Raw genomic sequence first — 17,436 nt, forward strand, 5'->3', positions numbered from 1 at the left:
CAGGAGCAGGCAATCAAGGATGTTAAGTTTCTCTGGCTGCCCTGTTGGAATGCTGGAGATTGAAATCTGGCATCCCTGATATGGAAATCAGGGAAAGGTCTCACCAACTACCTGGTGTTGGGTGGAAAAGTAGCAAACACAGATTGCTGAACTTGCTTCTGCTTTGGCAGGGCAAATTCAAAGATCTGGGGTATTCCATGTGCTGCAGGGCCCTTGATCTCGTCAATACCGCAGGGCAGGTGCAGCATGGCCTCTGTGTGGAACTGTAGAATGTGCCCTGTGAGCACTGGGGAAAGAGGAACCATTATTTAGCCTTCAAACAAGTTTACAAGTTGTTTCATTCTAATTTATCGACCTACTCTTTGCAAATTGCTTTTTAGAATAATAGAAAATTATGAGTTTGTTACTGTTGACGCTGAACACGGGAACGTGACATGTTGGAGAAGGAGGAAGCGGCAGGCTTGTGTGGCCCTGCAGTGTTAGCTCCAGCCAGAAGAGTGCACTGCTCATACAGCAGAGAAAGGTGCCTCCCAGGCTGCCGCTGAGGGATTTCTGGGGAGGATCTCCGTGCCATAGGATTTCCTTTTATGTGTCTTAGTCCTTCAGTATCTGTATCTCTCAGACTGTGTTTATTCAGGCATGGCTGCAGCATGTGCAGTCTAGTCAGCCTGTGAAGATACAAGCTCTACAAGCTGTACCCGGCTGAGATTCTGGGCCCATCTGCGTTATTAGCTTGAACTGACAACTCTGCAAGTCTCCACTGATACTGAGTGGCTGTTCAGTATGCTGTGCTGTGCTGCAGTCACACCTTCAGTTACACTATGGGCATATCCTGAGAGTGATCTGCATCTGAGAGCTTGTCTGGTTTGTCCTTGATCTGTACAAAAATAAGCTTATTATTTTTTATTCCTTTTTTTTTTCTTTTTTTCTTTTTTTTTTTTTAAATGGTAGGCATAGAAAAGTAAAATTCCAGGTGAGTTTTTTTTTTTTTTTTTTACTGATTTCAGAGCTTCTAAGCTTCTTCCAATTTGTAGTTAGCTTTCTCCATACATTGTCTTCTTAAAAGAAAACACAAGACAAATACATTTCTGGGAAACTCAGGAATGTGCTAGATGCAACTTTTTAACCAAAAGCTTGAAAAAAAACCATCCTGCCATTGCGCTGATGTGAAAGAGGTGCCGAGTAGGAGATGGCTTGGCTCTTCAGAGCCACTGTTAGTAGAGGTGGTAGATGGTGRGATAGCAAGGAGATGTTCTGCAGTTACATGACTTCATATGTACTTTTATTTGACTTTTTACATTTGTACTTTATATTCAGTTGAGTGGATCAGCAATCGCCTTATGAAGCATTGAAAGAAACAGCCATGATCAGGGTTGGGATAATTCTAGTGCTCAACAAGTCCATATTTCTATAGCTAGAAGAGAAAGGAAATGTTATTTTGCAGCTTTGGGCTATTTTCTGGTTAAGTTTTCCATTCATAGGCAACAAGTTAAAATATTTACTAATCATGTTAGCAGACCCTAGTCATTTTTCAGTGCTGTAGTGCTGTCTTAAATCCCACAGTCTCATCTCTTCACTTAAAACAAGATAGTTGTGAAGGAGGTAACTTCTGTGTCCAGAAGATAACCAGCACAGCAGAGATTAAACCAGCACAGCAGAGATTACAGGTACTGTTGCAGGCATACACGATAAAATGAGGAGTGAGGCAGGAGCACACAGCTGTATGGCTGTGGTCCTCCAAAGGGAGATAAAAGAACAATGTGGGAAATTTAGACCATTCAGAAGTATTTGTAATGTGGCAGTAGTGTGTGCCTTAATTTTGTTTTTAATATTCTGCATATATATTTTTTTCAGTCAAGTGGTGGTAATTGCTGGGGTCAGTTTGCTCCAGTCCAGTGGAAAATCTGTTGAAATAGCAGCTGATTGCAAAACTGCCTGCTCCAGGCCAGCTCCAGCATGCCCCGCTCTCCCGCTGACGTTATCTTCAGAGCCAGGGCACTTGTGCTTGACCTGGCCTGTAACTGTCCTTGTTTTCTCTCTTGTGGGCTCAAACTAGACAAGGAAACCCCAAACACTGTTGCTTTGTTCGTGCCTCTGGCTCGAAATGCTTTTAGAAAGACACCAAGTAGAGGACAATGTCCCAGAGCCAATTATTCTAATGCCTTGAGTGACAAAGCTTGTGCCATAAAATATGGGGAGTTCTCTAGGTTAAAATACAAGGCCAAGGGTTCTTACCATCTTCAGTTTATGTAGACTTTCATCTTAGATCTGGATCAGCAATCCAAACTGGTCCAGCAAGTACGTAGCCCTGGAGACCGACTGAATGTTGACTAGGAAAGTCTGAGAATGACACACAGTACATTTGGGTAGTTTTTCAAGGATACAGAAATTCCATACATTAAGTGTTAAGGTACTGAAGAAACAGCTAAGAGTAATGTTACAGATGTTTGTTCAAGGTTTTTCCGGTCCCTTAAACAAGGTTTACTAAATACCTTAAAAACCTCAGGCCAAACGTGTTTTGCAATGATTTTTTCTCTTACCCCTCCTCTCCTTGCTAGAGCTGCATTGTCCTCTGCAGAGGCTGCCATGTAATATGTTGGTAGGAGAACAGACTGCCAGGGAACAGTGCACGTACACCTGAAAAAGAGACAAAATACTACCTGGTCCACATAAAATCTCCTCTTACAGAGCATTGCTTTGTCTCTTGTCTGCCTTTTGCAAAAGTTACAGCTGACTAGATTTAAGCTTGTCTGAACACTTTCATGTGGCACCTTCTAGCTGAATCTGCATCGCGTTTCAAATTTGGTGTCAAAGAAGCCCTCAGGCAGTTTGGTAACTGAGAGGCTGAGACAGGAGAAGTTAAAACCTCATGAGCTGCAGTAAGGCTACATATCAAAGCTAGACAGAAACTCAATCTGGTGCTACATGCAGCTGCCCACTTAGGAAGCAACATGTGCCAGAATTGCATCATGTTCGTTCTAGCAAGTTCATGAGCTGAACTCCTTAAGAAGGGCCAAGTCAGAGAATGATGTGATTACTTTAGCTGCCCAGGCAGGGGTATTGCCGTGGCTTGTATCAATACACGGTGCTGGAGCGGACTTGGGGGGATGCAGAAGGCACAAAGCACTCTGTTGACTGTCCTCAGTTTTATTTTCCTGTTTTAGATCTGTTAGAGGAAAACAACCCCAAAAGCATAAGGCCAAACCCACATGCCTGTGCTTCCTTGCCTATTGGGCAAGTATCCAAGGAGGTGATTGACTGCCTAGGATAGATGGGAGACAGTTAAGCTCCATTTTCTGTGGATGGGGTACATTAGTTGACTGTTTTGTGTTAGACATTTTGAGTTCAAGTGCCATGAAATGACCCTGTAAAAAGTCAGAAACACCATATAAAAATCATATTTACATACCAAAGTCTTTTGTTTACTCCAGTCATTTCAAYCTTAAATCACTGAAACTGTGACTGTGTGAAGAGAACTAAATTAAAGCTGCACACCACTCAGGCTACTTAGGCTGTCTGCTGTACAGGTCTTAAGTCTGTGAGGTGCTTAAATTAGCTATTTTTTAAGCAGTCTGACTCAGAAAAATGGTCACAGCTTATATTCTGTAAAGAGTTCACAGAGCAGGGCCCATGAATGCTAGGTTATCCTTTCTCTTAATCTTACCTGTTCCAGTGGTTGTGTCAGGATCCTTACTGCTAGCCTTTTAAAACGTGAAGGATGTGTCACTCTGCTGCTAACAGTTACTGGACAGAACTCCACAACAAACTCATTGCTGTTAATCTCACACCTATTTAAGAGAAGAGATTAGCAGTTCTGGAAGAAATCAGGGCTTCTCCAATGCACACRTTGGTCTTTCAGTAACTACTTGCCCATCCACAGTGATATTCCATCTTGGGGTGCTGTTGAAGTCTAGTGACCCAGTGACCCAGCAATTATCCAAGTATAACTCTGCTTCAGGACTTTCATCTTTCAGCTCAACTTCGAGAAACACGGGGTCCAAGAATCGTCTGAGTACTGCCGTATTCGGTTCATAGAATTCCATGAAAGATCCATCTTGAGAAAACACCAAGGAATTTTGCTGTTATTTAATTTTATTTAAATTGAAATATATTTGCAAATTTTGTAATTTTGTGGAGAAGGAAACTTACCTTTTGACACCCTTGAAACTACATTCAGGACTTGTCTTACTCTTCTGTATACTGCAGATAAGAAAATGTTCAAAAGGATCCTTAGTAAGAAGCTGGCTAAGTCTTAAAATAAGTAGCTTATAATTGATTTACACAGGTTTCAAAATGAAGAGAATTTCCCACCTGCACTATTTGATCTTGGTACCACTGTTCCAGAGCCAAAGGGAGGTGACTTGGGCATGGATGAATCACTAATGAAGGCACCCAGCATCACTGTCTCTTTTGCTCGGTAGTAGCACAAGACTGTTAATCTATACCAGGAAAAAGGGTAATTTTTGTATTCATTTTTCCATCAGCTGTAGCAGCCCAGTGTCTTAAGTGGGCAGGGACAAGCAAACTCCTACCTGTAGTCTGTATCTCTTGYGATTGTTGGCAGACTCCGTCCTGGGAGAGTCTCTTTTTCATAAGAGATTTCATTTTCATAAATAATGTGATCACCTTCAAACTGTGTGTATAAGAAACTCATTTAAAACTGATTATTCTTGGGAGATGGGGGGCAGATGAGCAAAAAAGAAAATGTGGGAGAAACAGAGGCTTCCTGCAGGTGTATTTGGCTCTTGCCATGGCCTTACCCTTACTGAAGTGCCACAGGTAGTAACATGGAACTTGAAGAAGGCATGTTCTTTGTTATATTCCTTAGGCTTGCAAGAGCTATCCCTTAGTTTAGTTTTACTCATATCAATAGCAGGAACTGTCTTCATTTGGGCAGATATCATTATAGTCCCATCTGGGTGGCATACTGAGAAAATCATATAGTTGGTTATAAGCTCAAGGGAAGTATCACAGATCTGATATACTGATCAATCACTTGTCCAACTTACCTACAAATGCTGAAGAATTAAAATTGCATCTAGTGGAGAAGATCTCTAAGGTCTCCAGAGTTCTCACTTTCCTTAGGACAACATCAAACCTTGCTTTGATTTTCTGAAAGGACACTTCCTGTGAAGGTAGTGAGAGAAGAGGTCTCCTGTCAAAGCATGTGATTGATCCTATGTGCATTTCTTCAGCTTGTGGTACTTTAAATGCTAGCAAGTCACAAGAATTAAGTCAGTGTGAAAACTAAAGCCTGATGCAACATGGAGGCAGTTTTCTGGTATGAATTAACTGGTTATTGTCACAGAGAGAAAACTTCCGGGTTGTAATTGTAGCATAGTTCAGATATTTATTACAGCATCAATTTTCCATGTTGTGTTTTAACATTTCTGAAAAAAAGTTCTTTAAAAGAGCTTCTTTCATAAAAGCAACCTTGGAATATTTTTTTTTCTGGCTCACTACAGATGGGACATTTTGTCTCATCGTACTAAAAATACTTAGGAGTTTGTTTTTCAGTACTTGGTGTATACCTTTTAGAGACAACTTAGCACTGCAGATTACATAATACATGGAGTTTCCAGAAGGGTGCATGTCCGATTCCTCTTGTCCTACTTGCACTTACATAGAGTCATTTCTTTTTGCGTTTTTCTAATACATTTGATACAGCACTACAAACTATGACTTTAGGATAATCTATGGGCAAATAGTACTATACACTTTACAGAAGGCAGCATGATACAGCTTATGTACCTCGTAGATAACTCCTATAGCAAACAAAGGTATTTGCAAGATCAGGTGGGTAGAATTGGTAGCTGCAAAATACCCATTTGTAAGTACAGTGTGCCGGTTCAGAAGTTTGTTACCAATATATAGGTTCCAGTACTGGTGCAGGCCTAAAATAGGAATGGCTAGATACAGGTTTTCTTTATCACAGTAACCAACTGCTTCTGGTAGTTCTGTGGAGACAAGATGGGATGAAGGGTAAGCAACGAATGAGGCTTTGAGCAATGTTGCTTGGCTAAGTTACAGATTTCTATCATGGGTAAATTTTCCTTTGGCAGCACAGCAGAGTTATTACATGCATACTGGCATCATCTGCAGTCTTTTGGCTGCGTTGTGCATATAGCAGTTCACAATTGGAGGCATCAGAATCCTCATGGTTTAGCAGTGGTTTGCCAGCTCCCTGTTTCAATAGGACAAGCTGAACTATGTATGTAAATATATTTTTGTTCAGCCAGCCTTCCTTGGGCTGAACCCAGAGCTGTTTTGAAGATAAAATATGACAGTGAGGAGACTCTGTAACCCTCATGGCATCCAAAAATCCAAGAAGTTTGAGAAAATACCAACCATAGCTCCTGACTGTTCCACTAACCTGTTTAATACATCTTTTAACAGATGACTGTCTCCTTAGAGAAATGCYGTCTTTGGAGTTAAAGACATTTATTTAATCCAGTTGAGCTTGCCCTGGACACAGAGGCGAAATTGCATTTGAGGACAAACTGAAACTCACAGCAATGTCTGAAAGTTTTGCCAGTAGATGTATATTCAAGTTATGAGGCATCTTGTTTGCTGAGTTTTCTAGCCAGATCCTTTTACACATTATTTTTTATTGCTCTCAGTGTCTCGAGGGCAGACTGTATTGCCAGTATACAAGACAGCTGCCATCAGAAAAGCAGCAAGTTGTCCATGTTGCCAATAATGAACTATTGAAGGGTGGGGTTTTCCCAAAAGCTCTCATCCTTAGCCCAACTCCATTCTCACAGAGTTCAGTGAAAAACTGATCCATGCTGTTAATGTAAGCCAGTTAGCATGAGAAAAGCTTACCGATATCAGCAATTATGCATTCCAGCTCTGCTGAATGGTAATAGAGTGTCATCTCTGGACCCACATTTAGAGTGTAGTTAAGAAGAAGGGTATATTTTGTTTCATTTTTATTCACGTACTGAAAGAGARAGAGAGAGAAGTGTTAGGCCGTAGTAGCAATGGCTTCCAGCACGGACAGGAATGTATGTCCTGAGCAGCACTAAGTAATTATTACAACACCCTCCTCTCCCAGCAAACGGCTCAGTCTCCAAAAACATCGTTTCAGTTGGCCTAAAGCTGTTCAGAAAGCTGGACTGAATTCAACAACTATTTTGGCCAAACATAAATGTGGATAATGTAGTGCCTGTTCAGAAAATGGAGGCAGAATCGAAGACATTTGTGTTTCCTATATACCTCAGTGGTAAAAAAAAAAAAAAAAAAAAAAAAAGCCTGTTGAAGGAGATTAGGGTCCAAATCCATATTCTTCTTTATTAAGAGCGTGGACCCAGGAGTGTAAGTAACCAGTAAGGCAGAAGGTATGAGGGTATGTCATTACAAGAGATCTTTCTCAACATCCTCATTTACTTAAGTAAAAGTTTCCCCAAATCTGTGGTTCAACCTGAAAGAAACATTTAACTTTGATTTTTTTTTTGATTGCTTTGACCCTTGATACATTTTAATAGTCTTGACTGCAGATTGAAAATTATTTGCACAAGTCCTAATCCTATATATTCAAAATGTATTCCTTACAGCAGAAAATAGCACTGCAGCTTAGATTTGGTCCAGGGAATCATAGAGGACATACAGCTAAGTCCTCCCACTAAAATTAGAAATTAGACTCCCTTTCTGCATTTTTACTCTTTACAAACCTTTTAAGTACAAATGGCCTGAAATTTAAGAAAATTACATATAGAATAGCCAGAGTCTGTCTGTACTTACTTGCACTGGGCATGGCCTATGTGAGTGTTCAAGTGGCTCTGCATAGACATAGATTTGAGAATAACTGAATGTAGGTAACTGCTGTTTGCAGGATTGCAATAACTGCTGGTTATTTTTCCAAGGCACTCCTGTTTCAAGGGACAGCATTTAATAGAGATTTGACAAACCTCTTCCTGCTGGGCGTTGCACTTGAAAATTAGCCATGCTGACAGACACCAAAGGAAGTCATATTTCATATCATCTAGTCACACTTGGTGTTGCACTTCTCCCAGAGACCTAGGGAGAGCAAGGTGGGGACATACAAACCTCTAATCTTAATTCAGATGAGCTAAGACTCGTTGACAGCTCTATAATTGTAGAACAGTTGTTGGTTATTAAAAGCCAGAGACATTCTGGAAAGGGACTGCCCTACCACTTCCACTCACCCGCTGAGGCAACCTGCTGTATCTTACCTCCTTTAGAACATACGGATCATCAAAAGGGACTTCCAGGATGAATCCTTTTGTTGTATTAGAAAAAGGAGTTTCATAAATCTTATACCCCTGATGTTGTGCTTGTCTTAGGGTAAAAGGCACATTTCCTATTGTGATTGACACCAGAGAGACATCAGGAAGAAAGTGTCCAAATGCAACATTAAATATCCTTTCCTCTGGCAGAGTATCTGCAGGGAGAGAACATCAGATTACTGCTGATGCGGATCAAGTAATGAAGACAGTTAGGGTGGCCTCACATTCAAGTTCCAGGAAACTTTGCCAACAGCTATCTCTTTAATGGCTCTGATTAATGAGTGTTTGTGTTCTAGTCAGATCTGAGATACTCTGAGTACATGAGAATTGCTTCAAGCTGTAGGAGATTAACAATAAATACATTAAACTCTACAGGAAGTGGGATCAGTAACTTTCTAGAGGTGCACTATGATGTGCAGTGACTTTCCTATAATGAAATCTAGAATCTAGCTTAGCCACATAAAATGTGGAAAAACTATCATAGCGTAACCTAAGAGTCTCCTTTTTTTTTTTTTTTTTTTTTTTTTTCCCTTTTTGTATTAGTTATCCAGATATCCAGATAACTCCACTGGATGAGTAGTACCTTAATGCAATGGAAAATATTGTAAAACACCATTACTACACCACTGGTTGGCAAGATTTTGTTGTGCTCCGAGGATAATGAATACAATTTTGAAGAGAAGATGACATTAGTGGACACTGTCCTCAGATGATTGTCTCCCTAGTGTGATAATTACACAATGCAACATCTTTACTTTAAGGCTCTGGTGCTCAATAGAAAAAAAAATGTCCCTTAAAGTGACAGAAATGCTCGTATTCTCATCAGTGACTCAATTTTTAATTTATTCCATAAAGAGGGAATAGAGCATCCATTGAGGCTGACAAGATTGTTTTGGTTTATCAAAGCTTGGGTCTTGAGTTTGACTAGCAAATTGGAAGTGCAAATTGAGAACATTCTGGTGAATCTAAGCTCATGGCAGAAGTCAAATAGAAAAATGTTTAACTCAGCAAAAACAAGACATTGGTAAAATTCAGTAAGAAGAATGACTTACTGTTGATAACAGTTGGTATTTGTGGTATAAAAGGTGTARCGATTGGTTTGATGACAGTATACTTTGTGGTTTGCCAATCTGCATCTGTCCATGTGTGCTCCAAGAACAAGTCAATGCTGTAAATGACTCCATACACACCTCCAGATACAGAGCTCTAAGGAGGTAAAATTCAGGAAGAAGCTTTCATACTCAGTAGTTCAGTGGAATTATAACTGAATATGATTTAAAAAATTCTTACTCTAGAGAAAGAGAACAGAATTCTGTGACAGTTTGAAATGGATTTTGCTAGGTGAGATGCTTGCTTATTTGGACCACTTGACTGTCCCATGTTTGACCCAGATGTTCTCAGCAAGAAGACATCAGGGGAGCATTACTCATTAACCTGAGTAAGCAAACAGTATTTTGACCCCCCACTCCTCCCCCAGCTTTGCTTGTTTGGCTCTGGCTGAGTCTCGCCTTTCATTTTATCCTGGTTCGCTTTGAAAGTTTGTCAGTACTTGAAGGTGACAGAGCCCTGGAACAGGTTGCCAAGAGAGGTTGTGGAATCTCCCTCTCTGGAGGTCTTCCAAACCTGCTTGGACGCAGCCCTGTGCCACATGATCTAGGTGACCCTGCATGTGCAGGGGGGTTGGACTCGATGATCTCTAAACATCCCTTCCAACCTTAACGGTTCTATGATTCTGTGATTCTACTTTAGATGGTTCTTCAGACTAACTCTGTCTTGCACCATGTCATATTTTGCACCATGGTAATACACACAGTAATGTGTGTAGATCCACTAATACACCAAAAAAAWGAACTTCTGAAGGGGACAAATCCAAGTTACACAAGTTCGTCTTTAGAAAGAACATGCTCCTTGCCAGCTGCTTTCTACCAAACACTTCTTTGGACACTGATTCTGTATTAGTAAACTGCAGAATACCAGARCCTGTTTTCTGGCTTTTAAGTCACATCCATACTCTTAAAGCTTTCCAAGCATCCAAAGAAATGCAGCTGCAACCGGACTACATAATGGGAGCAAATTCTGTCCCATGCCTATTTCCATGCAGATGGCATGATTTAGCTGGGAAATTGCTCACTGACCCAGGCCAGAAGTATGTCAGAGACCATTTTCAGAATGTGACAAAGCAGATGATTGAATTCCAGTGCCCAGAAACTCCAGCATTTTAAATTTATTACTATGGACATTAGTTTATAGATTATCCTGAAAATAAAACCTCTTGCTTCTATCGTGTTTTCCAAAGAGATACTTAATTTCTAATTAAGTGCCTCCAGAGCATAGAGAAAGACCATCTAAGTGTTCCTGTAGTTCTGTATATAAGAAGTCTAAGCAGCAATCATTGTCTGGATCATGATTTGAAAACCTCTTCCATGAGGCATCCCATGAACTGTGTTAGTCTCTTAGAAGTTCATACTAACCTTTAGTTTCCCTCCTTCTGCTCCAATAGGGATAGTTATTCCAATATGTGTGGTGTTGTGCTCCATTAAGTAGTTTTTCTCCTGAGGGTTTGCTATGACTTGGCCATTGACTCCCATTGAAATGCTTTTAGACAAAAACGTAGATTCTTGAAGCACTAATGTGGGGATAATGCTTGGCACAGTCCATGTTAATGTAGTATCAGTGAAGCTGGTACCATCTGTTGAGTGAGAAAGACAATCCCAGGAGACCAGGTGACTGGAGTTCCCCAGTGAGTCTTCATGCTGCAAAAGCTGTCTTTCCTTGACTCCTTTTAAGCAGATGCAGTGCAGCTCTTACTGNTTTTTTTTTTTTTTTTTTTTTTTTTTTTTTTTTTTTTAAAGAGATGGGCTACCTCTGCCTTTCTGCCAAAAAGGACTAGGTAGGTCAAAACAGCAGAAAGCTGCATCATCTGCATGCATTTATATGACAGTGGAGAGCCAAGGCCATGGGGTTAGTTGAGGTGAGACACGCTCTCTAGCCCTTGTGCAGCAATTATTTGTCTCCACTTCCGTGAATCTGATGTGGGAGAAGGGGAAAAACAGAGGCAAGGCACTGCATGAGGGACACAAGTAATGTAGAGCCACAACAGGGAGAATGTTTGTCAGGCATTAACACTCCATGCTACTCATGCTCATGCTGCTCCAAAGAGCAGTAACCTCTTCTCTTAACATATAGGTTGCATGGAACAGTGCAGACTGTGTTTCTTACTAGCTCCTCAGGCAGTTATTTCTGGTAAACAAGGAAGGAATCCTTACCAACAGGACAGGAGACAGTTGTGTCAATAAGCAAAAGCAGCCACCGCTGCCTGTACATGGAAGTGGAAGTGACCATGTTCATATTTACACCACTAACCTGTTGGGATGCAGAGATTTAAAAAAAAAAAAAGGAAAACAAATGTTATAGAGAGGTAACGAAAATGACACAATTTTGTATTTCTTTGAGAGCAACAACTCACCGTGCTGAAATCAGACTCATTGCTGTGATAGGGCGCACGGAGATATACTCGAGACAGGGTGTTATTGAAGCTGTAGCCTAGTTTAGCTGCATCGCTTACCATTATTCTCTTTCTCCCTGATGGAGAAACAAACATCAATTGCCATAGCTGGTATGCAAGATTTTGAGTCTGCAAGAGGAGGAGAAATTACATAAGATACAAGTATACAAAAGCCTCTTAAAATGTTCYGAAAGTGTAGCATTTATTTTCTCATTAGGAGCTGGAATAACTGGAGGTGCACAGGGAATACCAGTGCACCAGTCCACAAGTAACAGCCTTGATGYATATAAAAGTGAGAAATCCTATAGCTCTTCAAGGCATTTTTTAAAGAGAGTGTTACAGCRGTCCTAGAAGAAACTTAAATTGGCGGCCTTGAACAAATCCCCCGGCCAATCCCCCCACATTATGTGTACTGTTAATAAAAAAGTTGCCTTCATGCACATTGACTATTGGAGCAGTCTGTAGGTCAAACGATTGACTACTTTTTATAGTATATAACCATGCTGTGTCACACAAGAAGAGAGGAATGCACTGGTCTAGGACGGAGGTCGGTCTTAGACAGTATTTATTCTCAAATGATGACCAWATGAGGAGAATAACCTTATGGACATAAGAAGTGAGGCATGAGTAAAAACAAGATAAGCATATAGTTTCCTCTAATATTTTCCATCCTGAAACAATAATTCTGAGTATTTGTGGCTTCTTTGTGTTTTGTAAGTCTTATTGGATTTCTCTTCTGTGAATGTTTCCTGAATCCCTTTGAGATCAAGCAACTTTTAGCAGCCACAGCTTCTTTTTGGCAAGGATTTTGACAGATTCACTAGCCGTTATGTGAAGGACCACCTACCTTTGTTTTGTTCTGAACTCAGCTTCTACTAACTCTTACAAGCATATGTAGGCTTTCTGTCCTACCTAAGCATATTTTGCAGTCTTGAGCTTTAAAAAAACTTGAGAGATTTTTCAGTATTTTGTGGCATTTTGACATTCCATTTTTCTATGACTTACAATGTTAGAGAGAAGAGAGAGGCTAAGAGCTGCTAGGAAGGACTCTCCTTCATACCTCCGGTAATGCTGACATCCATGCTAAAGTGTAGTCATTTGAAACTGCAGGGACATCAGTCTTCACTGATACCTGGGAACACAGATGAGATTTGGAACAAATAAAACCTTCAGCATTATTGCAGGCCTCAGAGAGGAGGCCTTTCAGATTTCTTCCCAAGTGTCTGTTAGGATTTAGCAAGCAACATTCACTGTAGGTTCTTGACTTTAAAGGTTCTTGACTGCTCTAAGCTCTGTGCTCTTAAAATGAAAACTAAAGCCATGGTATTTATGGGGATGCATGTACAGCAGAGAGAGTCCTGGGCAGTGTGCTTTAGGTGATCCTGCTTGCATAGGAGGGTTGGACAAGATGATCTCCAGAGATTCCTTCCAACTTCAAACCTTCTGTATTTCTGTGAGTCTCTGTGTATAACTGGGTAAAATGATGATTCTGTTAAATATCTGGGAACCAGGTATACAACAGATAGGGGCTTTCKGGCTTTTGTTTTTCTTGCAGTGACATGAATTACAGCATTTTTTTACAGTTAACTGAGTTTCACTGCATAAAATATGCCAATGACATGTAAATGTGTTATTAATGAGTATCTACATTTAGGCTTTCTGCTGAATAGCCACATGTTGCTATTGGCCCTGGATACATAGTGTAAAATCAACTTCTAACATAAGTCTGTGTTTGTGGAGGTTGCTGTGCCTTGCAGGGAGCTTGGATGTAACTCAGCTTTTGATGGGAAAGTTTTTACCTCCATGTAATTTTCTTCACACACWATTTCTCTTGGAGCCCAGGAAGAGTAGGAGCAGTACATAGGGTAGGTGTAGGTCACAGCTGCTCTCATGCTTGGAAACGAGGACACCCTGATGTTCACAGTAAGTGAAAACAGCTCATCTGCCTAGRAAGAAGAATTAGAAATTTCACGGGTCGTGTAGAAGGTCATGTTCATATACACACAGGAATGGCAGCACAGGACCATCTTTCCTACTGTCCTGTTACCAAGAGCAGCTAGTACTGAGGGCTTCTTTACAAGGACAAAAGCAGAGTGAGGCCTGTAGTGACAGTTCTCCACAGTACTATCTAAATTAGCTCTATTAAGAGATCTCCTCTCGGTGCTTCAGCTCCACAGGAGCCAAACATAAAGACATTGATTGTGCTGCTATCACACATGGATGTTATCTACAGAAATAAAAAAACAAAACCAAACAAATGCAAAACTTTTTCAGAGAAACTGGATGTTCTGGTCATTTCACAGCACAATGTACCTCTTATTCATAGTAGAATAAGATCTACCCAACAAATTTCATCTTATTTTTTCTGCGAGGCTTCCAGAATCAACAAGACAGACAAAAGATGAAGTTTGTATTCTGCTATATTCTATTTCTAGGTCAAGTGGGGTACAATTCATCTCAACTATCATTTAGAAATTAGAAATCTGGGCTAAACTTTTAAACATATTTTGGGATGGTGTGAATCACCTTCCAGAGATGCCTGTTTTTCTTCATTGACTATTGCAGAAGTGTAAAGAACTAGTTTAGACTAGACATTATCTTTTAGATGTCTCAAGTTACATGAGACAAATCTGGGTCTAATAGATGTGTGTGATCTACGTTCCTAGGCATGTGTTAACAGGCACATTACTAGTAAATTAAGCCAGGAAAGGATCTGCCAGAATCATACGGCAAATGTTGCTTTTTCAAGCAGATGCCTACTTCTTTCCAGAGAGGCTTTCAAGAAACTCTTTGGCAAATCAGCATTAACAAGGATATGCTTCAGCGCTGGCAGCTAGTCAGCAGATTTATGCTAAGTGTCATTTCATGGAGAGAGGAAATCCCATGTCAGTCACACTGAACAAACCTCACACTGGAGAGCCATTGCCTATTCATGTCTACACACCACCAACATTATACTAACTCCTTGAGTTCACTGTTTTTTGAGTTCTCAAAACATGTCACTGGAATGTCGTATAATATCCCAGTCTTATGTTTTTGGAGAGCATACACTRTCTGAAATGGTTTTCAGTCTGTCTTACCTCATTGGCCACATGACAGCCAAGCACTGACGCACGGAAGATGGGGTTGCCCCATACATCTTCTGACAGGACATAGCCACAGCGAGATGCTAGTTTCTCATCCAGCAGAACAGGGCCAGCATAAGGATCTATGGAAAAAAGGATATAGGGGAAATCGCTGAACAGGGCACTGCTGGGGCCTCCTCACCCAACTGTCTTCAGAAAAGAGGACCATCTGGGTTGAGTGCTCTCCAGCAATGTGTCTTGTTAAGGAGCTAGTGAAGCCATGCTGTTACATGTTAAAGTGCAYGTGATAACCGGCTCACACACATTATGCTCAGTTAGTGCCCACTTTTTTTCCRGAAACTTGTGCCCCAACCACCTTGAAGTACTATCAAGAAGAGTTTCCCTAAGTATTGCACACACCTCTCCCGCTCCAGTTTTGCTCTTTAAAAAGAATTGTGGGCTATTATGCCCATCTGTTTTCAAAATCCTGAAGTTTGGTATTCTGTTGCTTACTAAGATCAAAGGATGTGGTCATGGACATATTTTGGACAGACATTTCTACAAGTTGATCATGTTTGCCCCTTATCTCTGTCAGACAAAGCACTGTGTACTGTTAAACCTAGAGGGGAGCTGAGTAACAGGCACTCTAGGAGATTGAGCTCAGTGCTTGATGCTGGTAGAGTTAATAACATTGTATTCTGTTAATTATCTACTCCTCTGATTAAGGAACTATTTTAGTCTTGGGTTAGACACAAGAATCTGTACAAGCAGATAGGGTTTTACTAGCTGTCATTGTAATTTCAAGGTTTATCTGTCATCTTTATATGTCGGACAGTACTAATAACTGCTGTTTCAGTAGACATATTCTTGCAGCCAGGATAGTGCAGGAGATAATTGAGAAGAATTTTGGAAGAATAGCTTTTATAAGACCAGCTGATAGAGCTGGAAGAAACCAACAAACTGTGTGTGCCTCGAGGTTGTCTGTTTTTTTCCAGAGATATCAGTTGCTCTCATAAAAGTTCTCACTTCTCTCCACACCCTTGCTGTACTTGATTTTTTCAGTTCTGCCTCCAAATTAATTGGAAGAGGGGGARTAGGGGGGGAAAACAAACCCAGAAAAAAATGGACCGATCTCAACAGAAATAAATATGGTTTGGGGTGAAATCACATATTTTGTTCAATTTAGCATGAATGTTTTCTGGTTTTCATTTTGGTTAAATAGTTTTTTTCCTTTATTCAGTCAAGTGGATACGCTTTGTTCAGTTTAAAACAGCATTTCACTGTCATTGTGATGTTAATTAAAAAATAAATAAATAAAGGTCTTTCAATTGCCGAAGTCCCCAGGACCCACTGAGGGGGTGTTTTCAGAATATTACTCAACAAATGGCAAATGCTGCTGTTGTCATCTGTGCTGTCCAGGATACACCCAAACTACAATTTCACCTTTTTCTTTTCCTAGCTAGATGTATAAGCTTTCAGCAGAGAAAAGAATAAGACCCAAATCACAGTTTTYCCATATTGGATTGTCTTTTCTCCTTTTCTCAGACAGAAGAAGCAAAGGGCACTATGGCTGTAGAGGCAAGCTATCCGTAGGGATATTAGGCAGATTAATTGTGGTCAGGTTTAGGAGCAGGCAGCAAGGACATTCTGTAGCACATAGTAAGTAATGTGGCTGCAGCATCCAGCTCATAGACACCAACTTAGGTCGTGCTCCAGCCTTTATCTCGCCTAGAGCAACCACTTTGTGACTCACCATTAATTTCCAGCTGGAAGAACTTTCTTTGGAGAAAGAGTTTATTCATTTTCATCCAAAAAATCCTGGAGTGGCAACTGCTCTCTACAAAACCTGGTGGAAGCACACAGAGAACAGATGAGCCAGTGGGACAGGAGTCTAGAGGAGAGACATATGTCTTTTTGAGTCTCTCCCTTGAGAACTGTCCTTGCCACCCTCTGCTATCCTTTCATCATGCTTCACCAACCTGGGGGAGCCATGCGCCTCCCTTGTGCCAGACAGAACAACAAGAAAAGGAACCAGGTCCTGCAGTATAAATGTAAAAACAAATGATGGGATGAGCAGAGAAACAGAGATGAAGGTGAAGAATGAAAGAGGCAGAAAATAAAGACCTTTTACCTGCATAGGGAGCAACCTGCAGCCTCCATATGTCCCCGGAGACCTGTGCATGTGCAGCAGAGTCCTCCTCACTTTGAAGTAAAGCTGATGCAGCTGTGGAGAAGAGTCAGACTCAGGAGGAAAAGTATATTCAACTAATATAAAGGAGATATTACTCTGTCTTCTCCAAACTTTGCGTGAATCAGGAAGGAAGCTTCCTGTTCCCGAGGGAAGGCTGGGTTGAATCCTGCAGTGCCCTTCAACATTATCTGAGCTCTCTGCAGCAGAAGGCAATGTCCCTTTCACTCAGCCAGGGCAGAGCACCACGTATTTATTTACAAGGTCATTTGTTACTGATGAGCCTAATTGTGATAAGTGCAGCATTGAGGTGCTCACTGCTTTCTGTCAACTCTTAGGAAGAAATAGCATCCCCTAGAAGGTTGTTGAGTAGCGCTGGCTTCAGGTCTCAAGTGCATCTGCAGCATTTTAACTGGATCTATGTAGGAA

At 40.8% G+C, this 17,436-nt stretch overlaps 1 protein-coding gene across 1 annotated transcript; it reads right to left on the reverse strand.

Moving 5' to 3' along the window:
* Positions 1-1,154: 1,154 nt before the first annotated feature.
* On the reverse strand, positions 1,155-17,190 carry LOC112952121. Its single transcript, XM_026044928.1, has 23 exons — positions 16,951-17,190; positions 16,799-16,857; positions 16,573-16,665; positions 14,835-14,962; positions 13,554-13,700; positions 12,815-12,886; positions 11,716-11,883; positions 11,516-11,612; positions 10,721-10,938; positions 9,302-9,455; positions 8,196-8,404; positions 6,826-6,943; positions 5,752-5,957; positions 5,010-5,127; positions 4,761-4,927; positions 4,533-4,633; positions 4,312-4,439; positions 4,150-4,200; positions 3,871-4,054; positions 3,665-3,788; positions 2,541-2,637; positions 2,236-2,340; positions 1,155-1,414 (listed from the first exon to the last, which is right to left on the reverse strand). Exons 1-22 carry the CDS (start codon positions 16,977-16,979, stop codon positions 2,258-2,260), a joined length of 2,751 nt encoding a protein of 916 aa, XP_025900713.1. The 5' UTR covers positions 16,980-17,190; the 3' UTR covers positions 1,155-1,414; positions 2,236-2,257.
* Between the last annotated feature and the right edge of the window lie 246 nt (positions 17,191-17,436).

Source organism: Nothoprocta perdicaria, unplaced genomic scaffold, assembly GCF_003342845.1.
Source record: "Nothoprocta perdicaria isolate Ctin4 unplaced genomic scaffold, notPer1 scaffold_39, whole genome shotgun sequence".
NCBI lineage: Eukaryota > Metazoa > Chordata > Aves > Tinamiformes > Tinamidae > Nothoprocta > Nothoprocta perdicaria.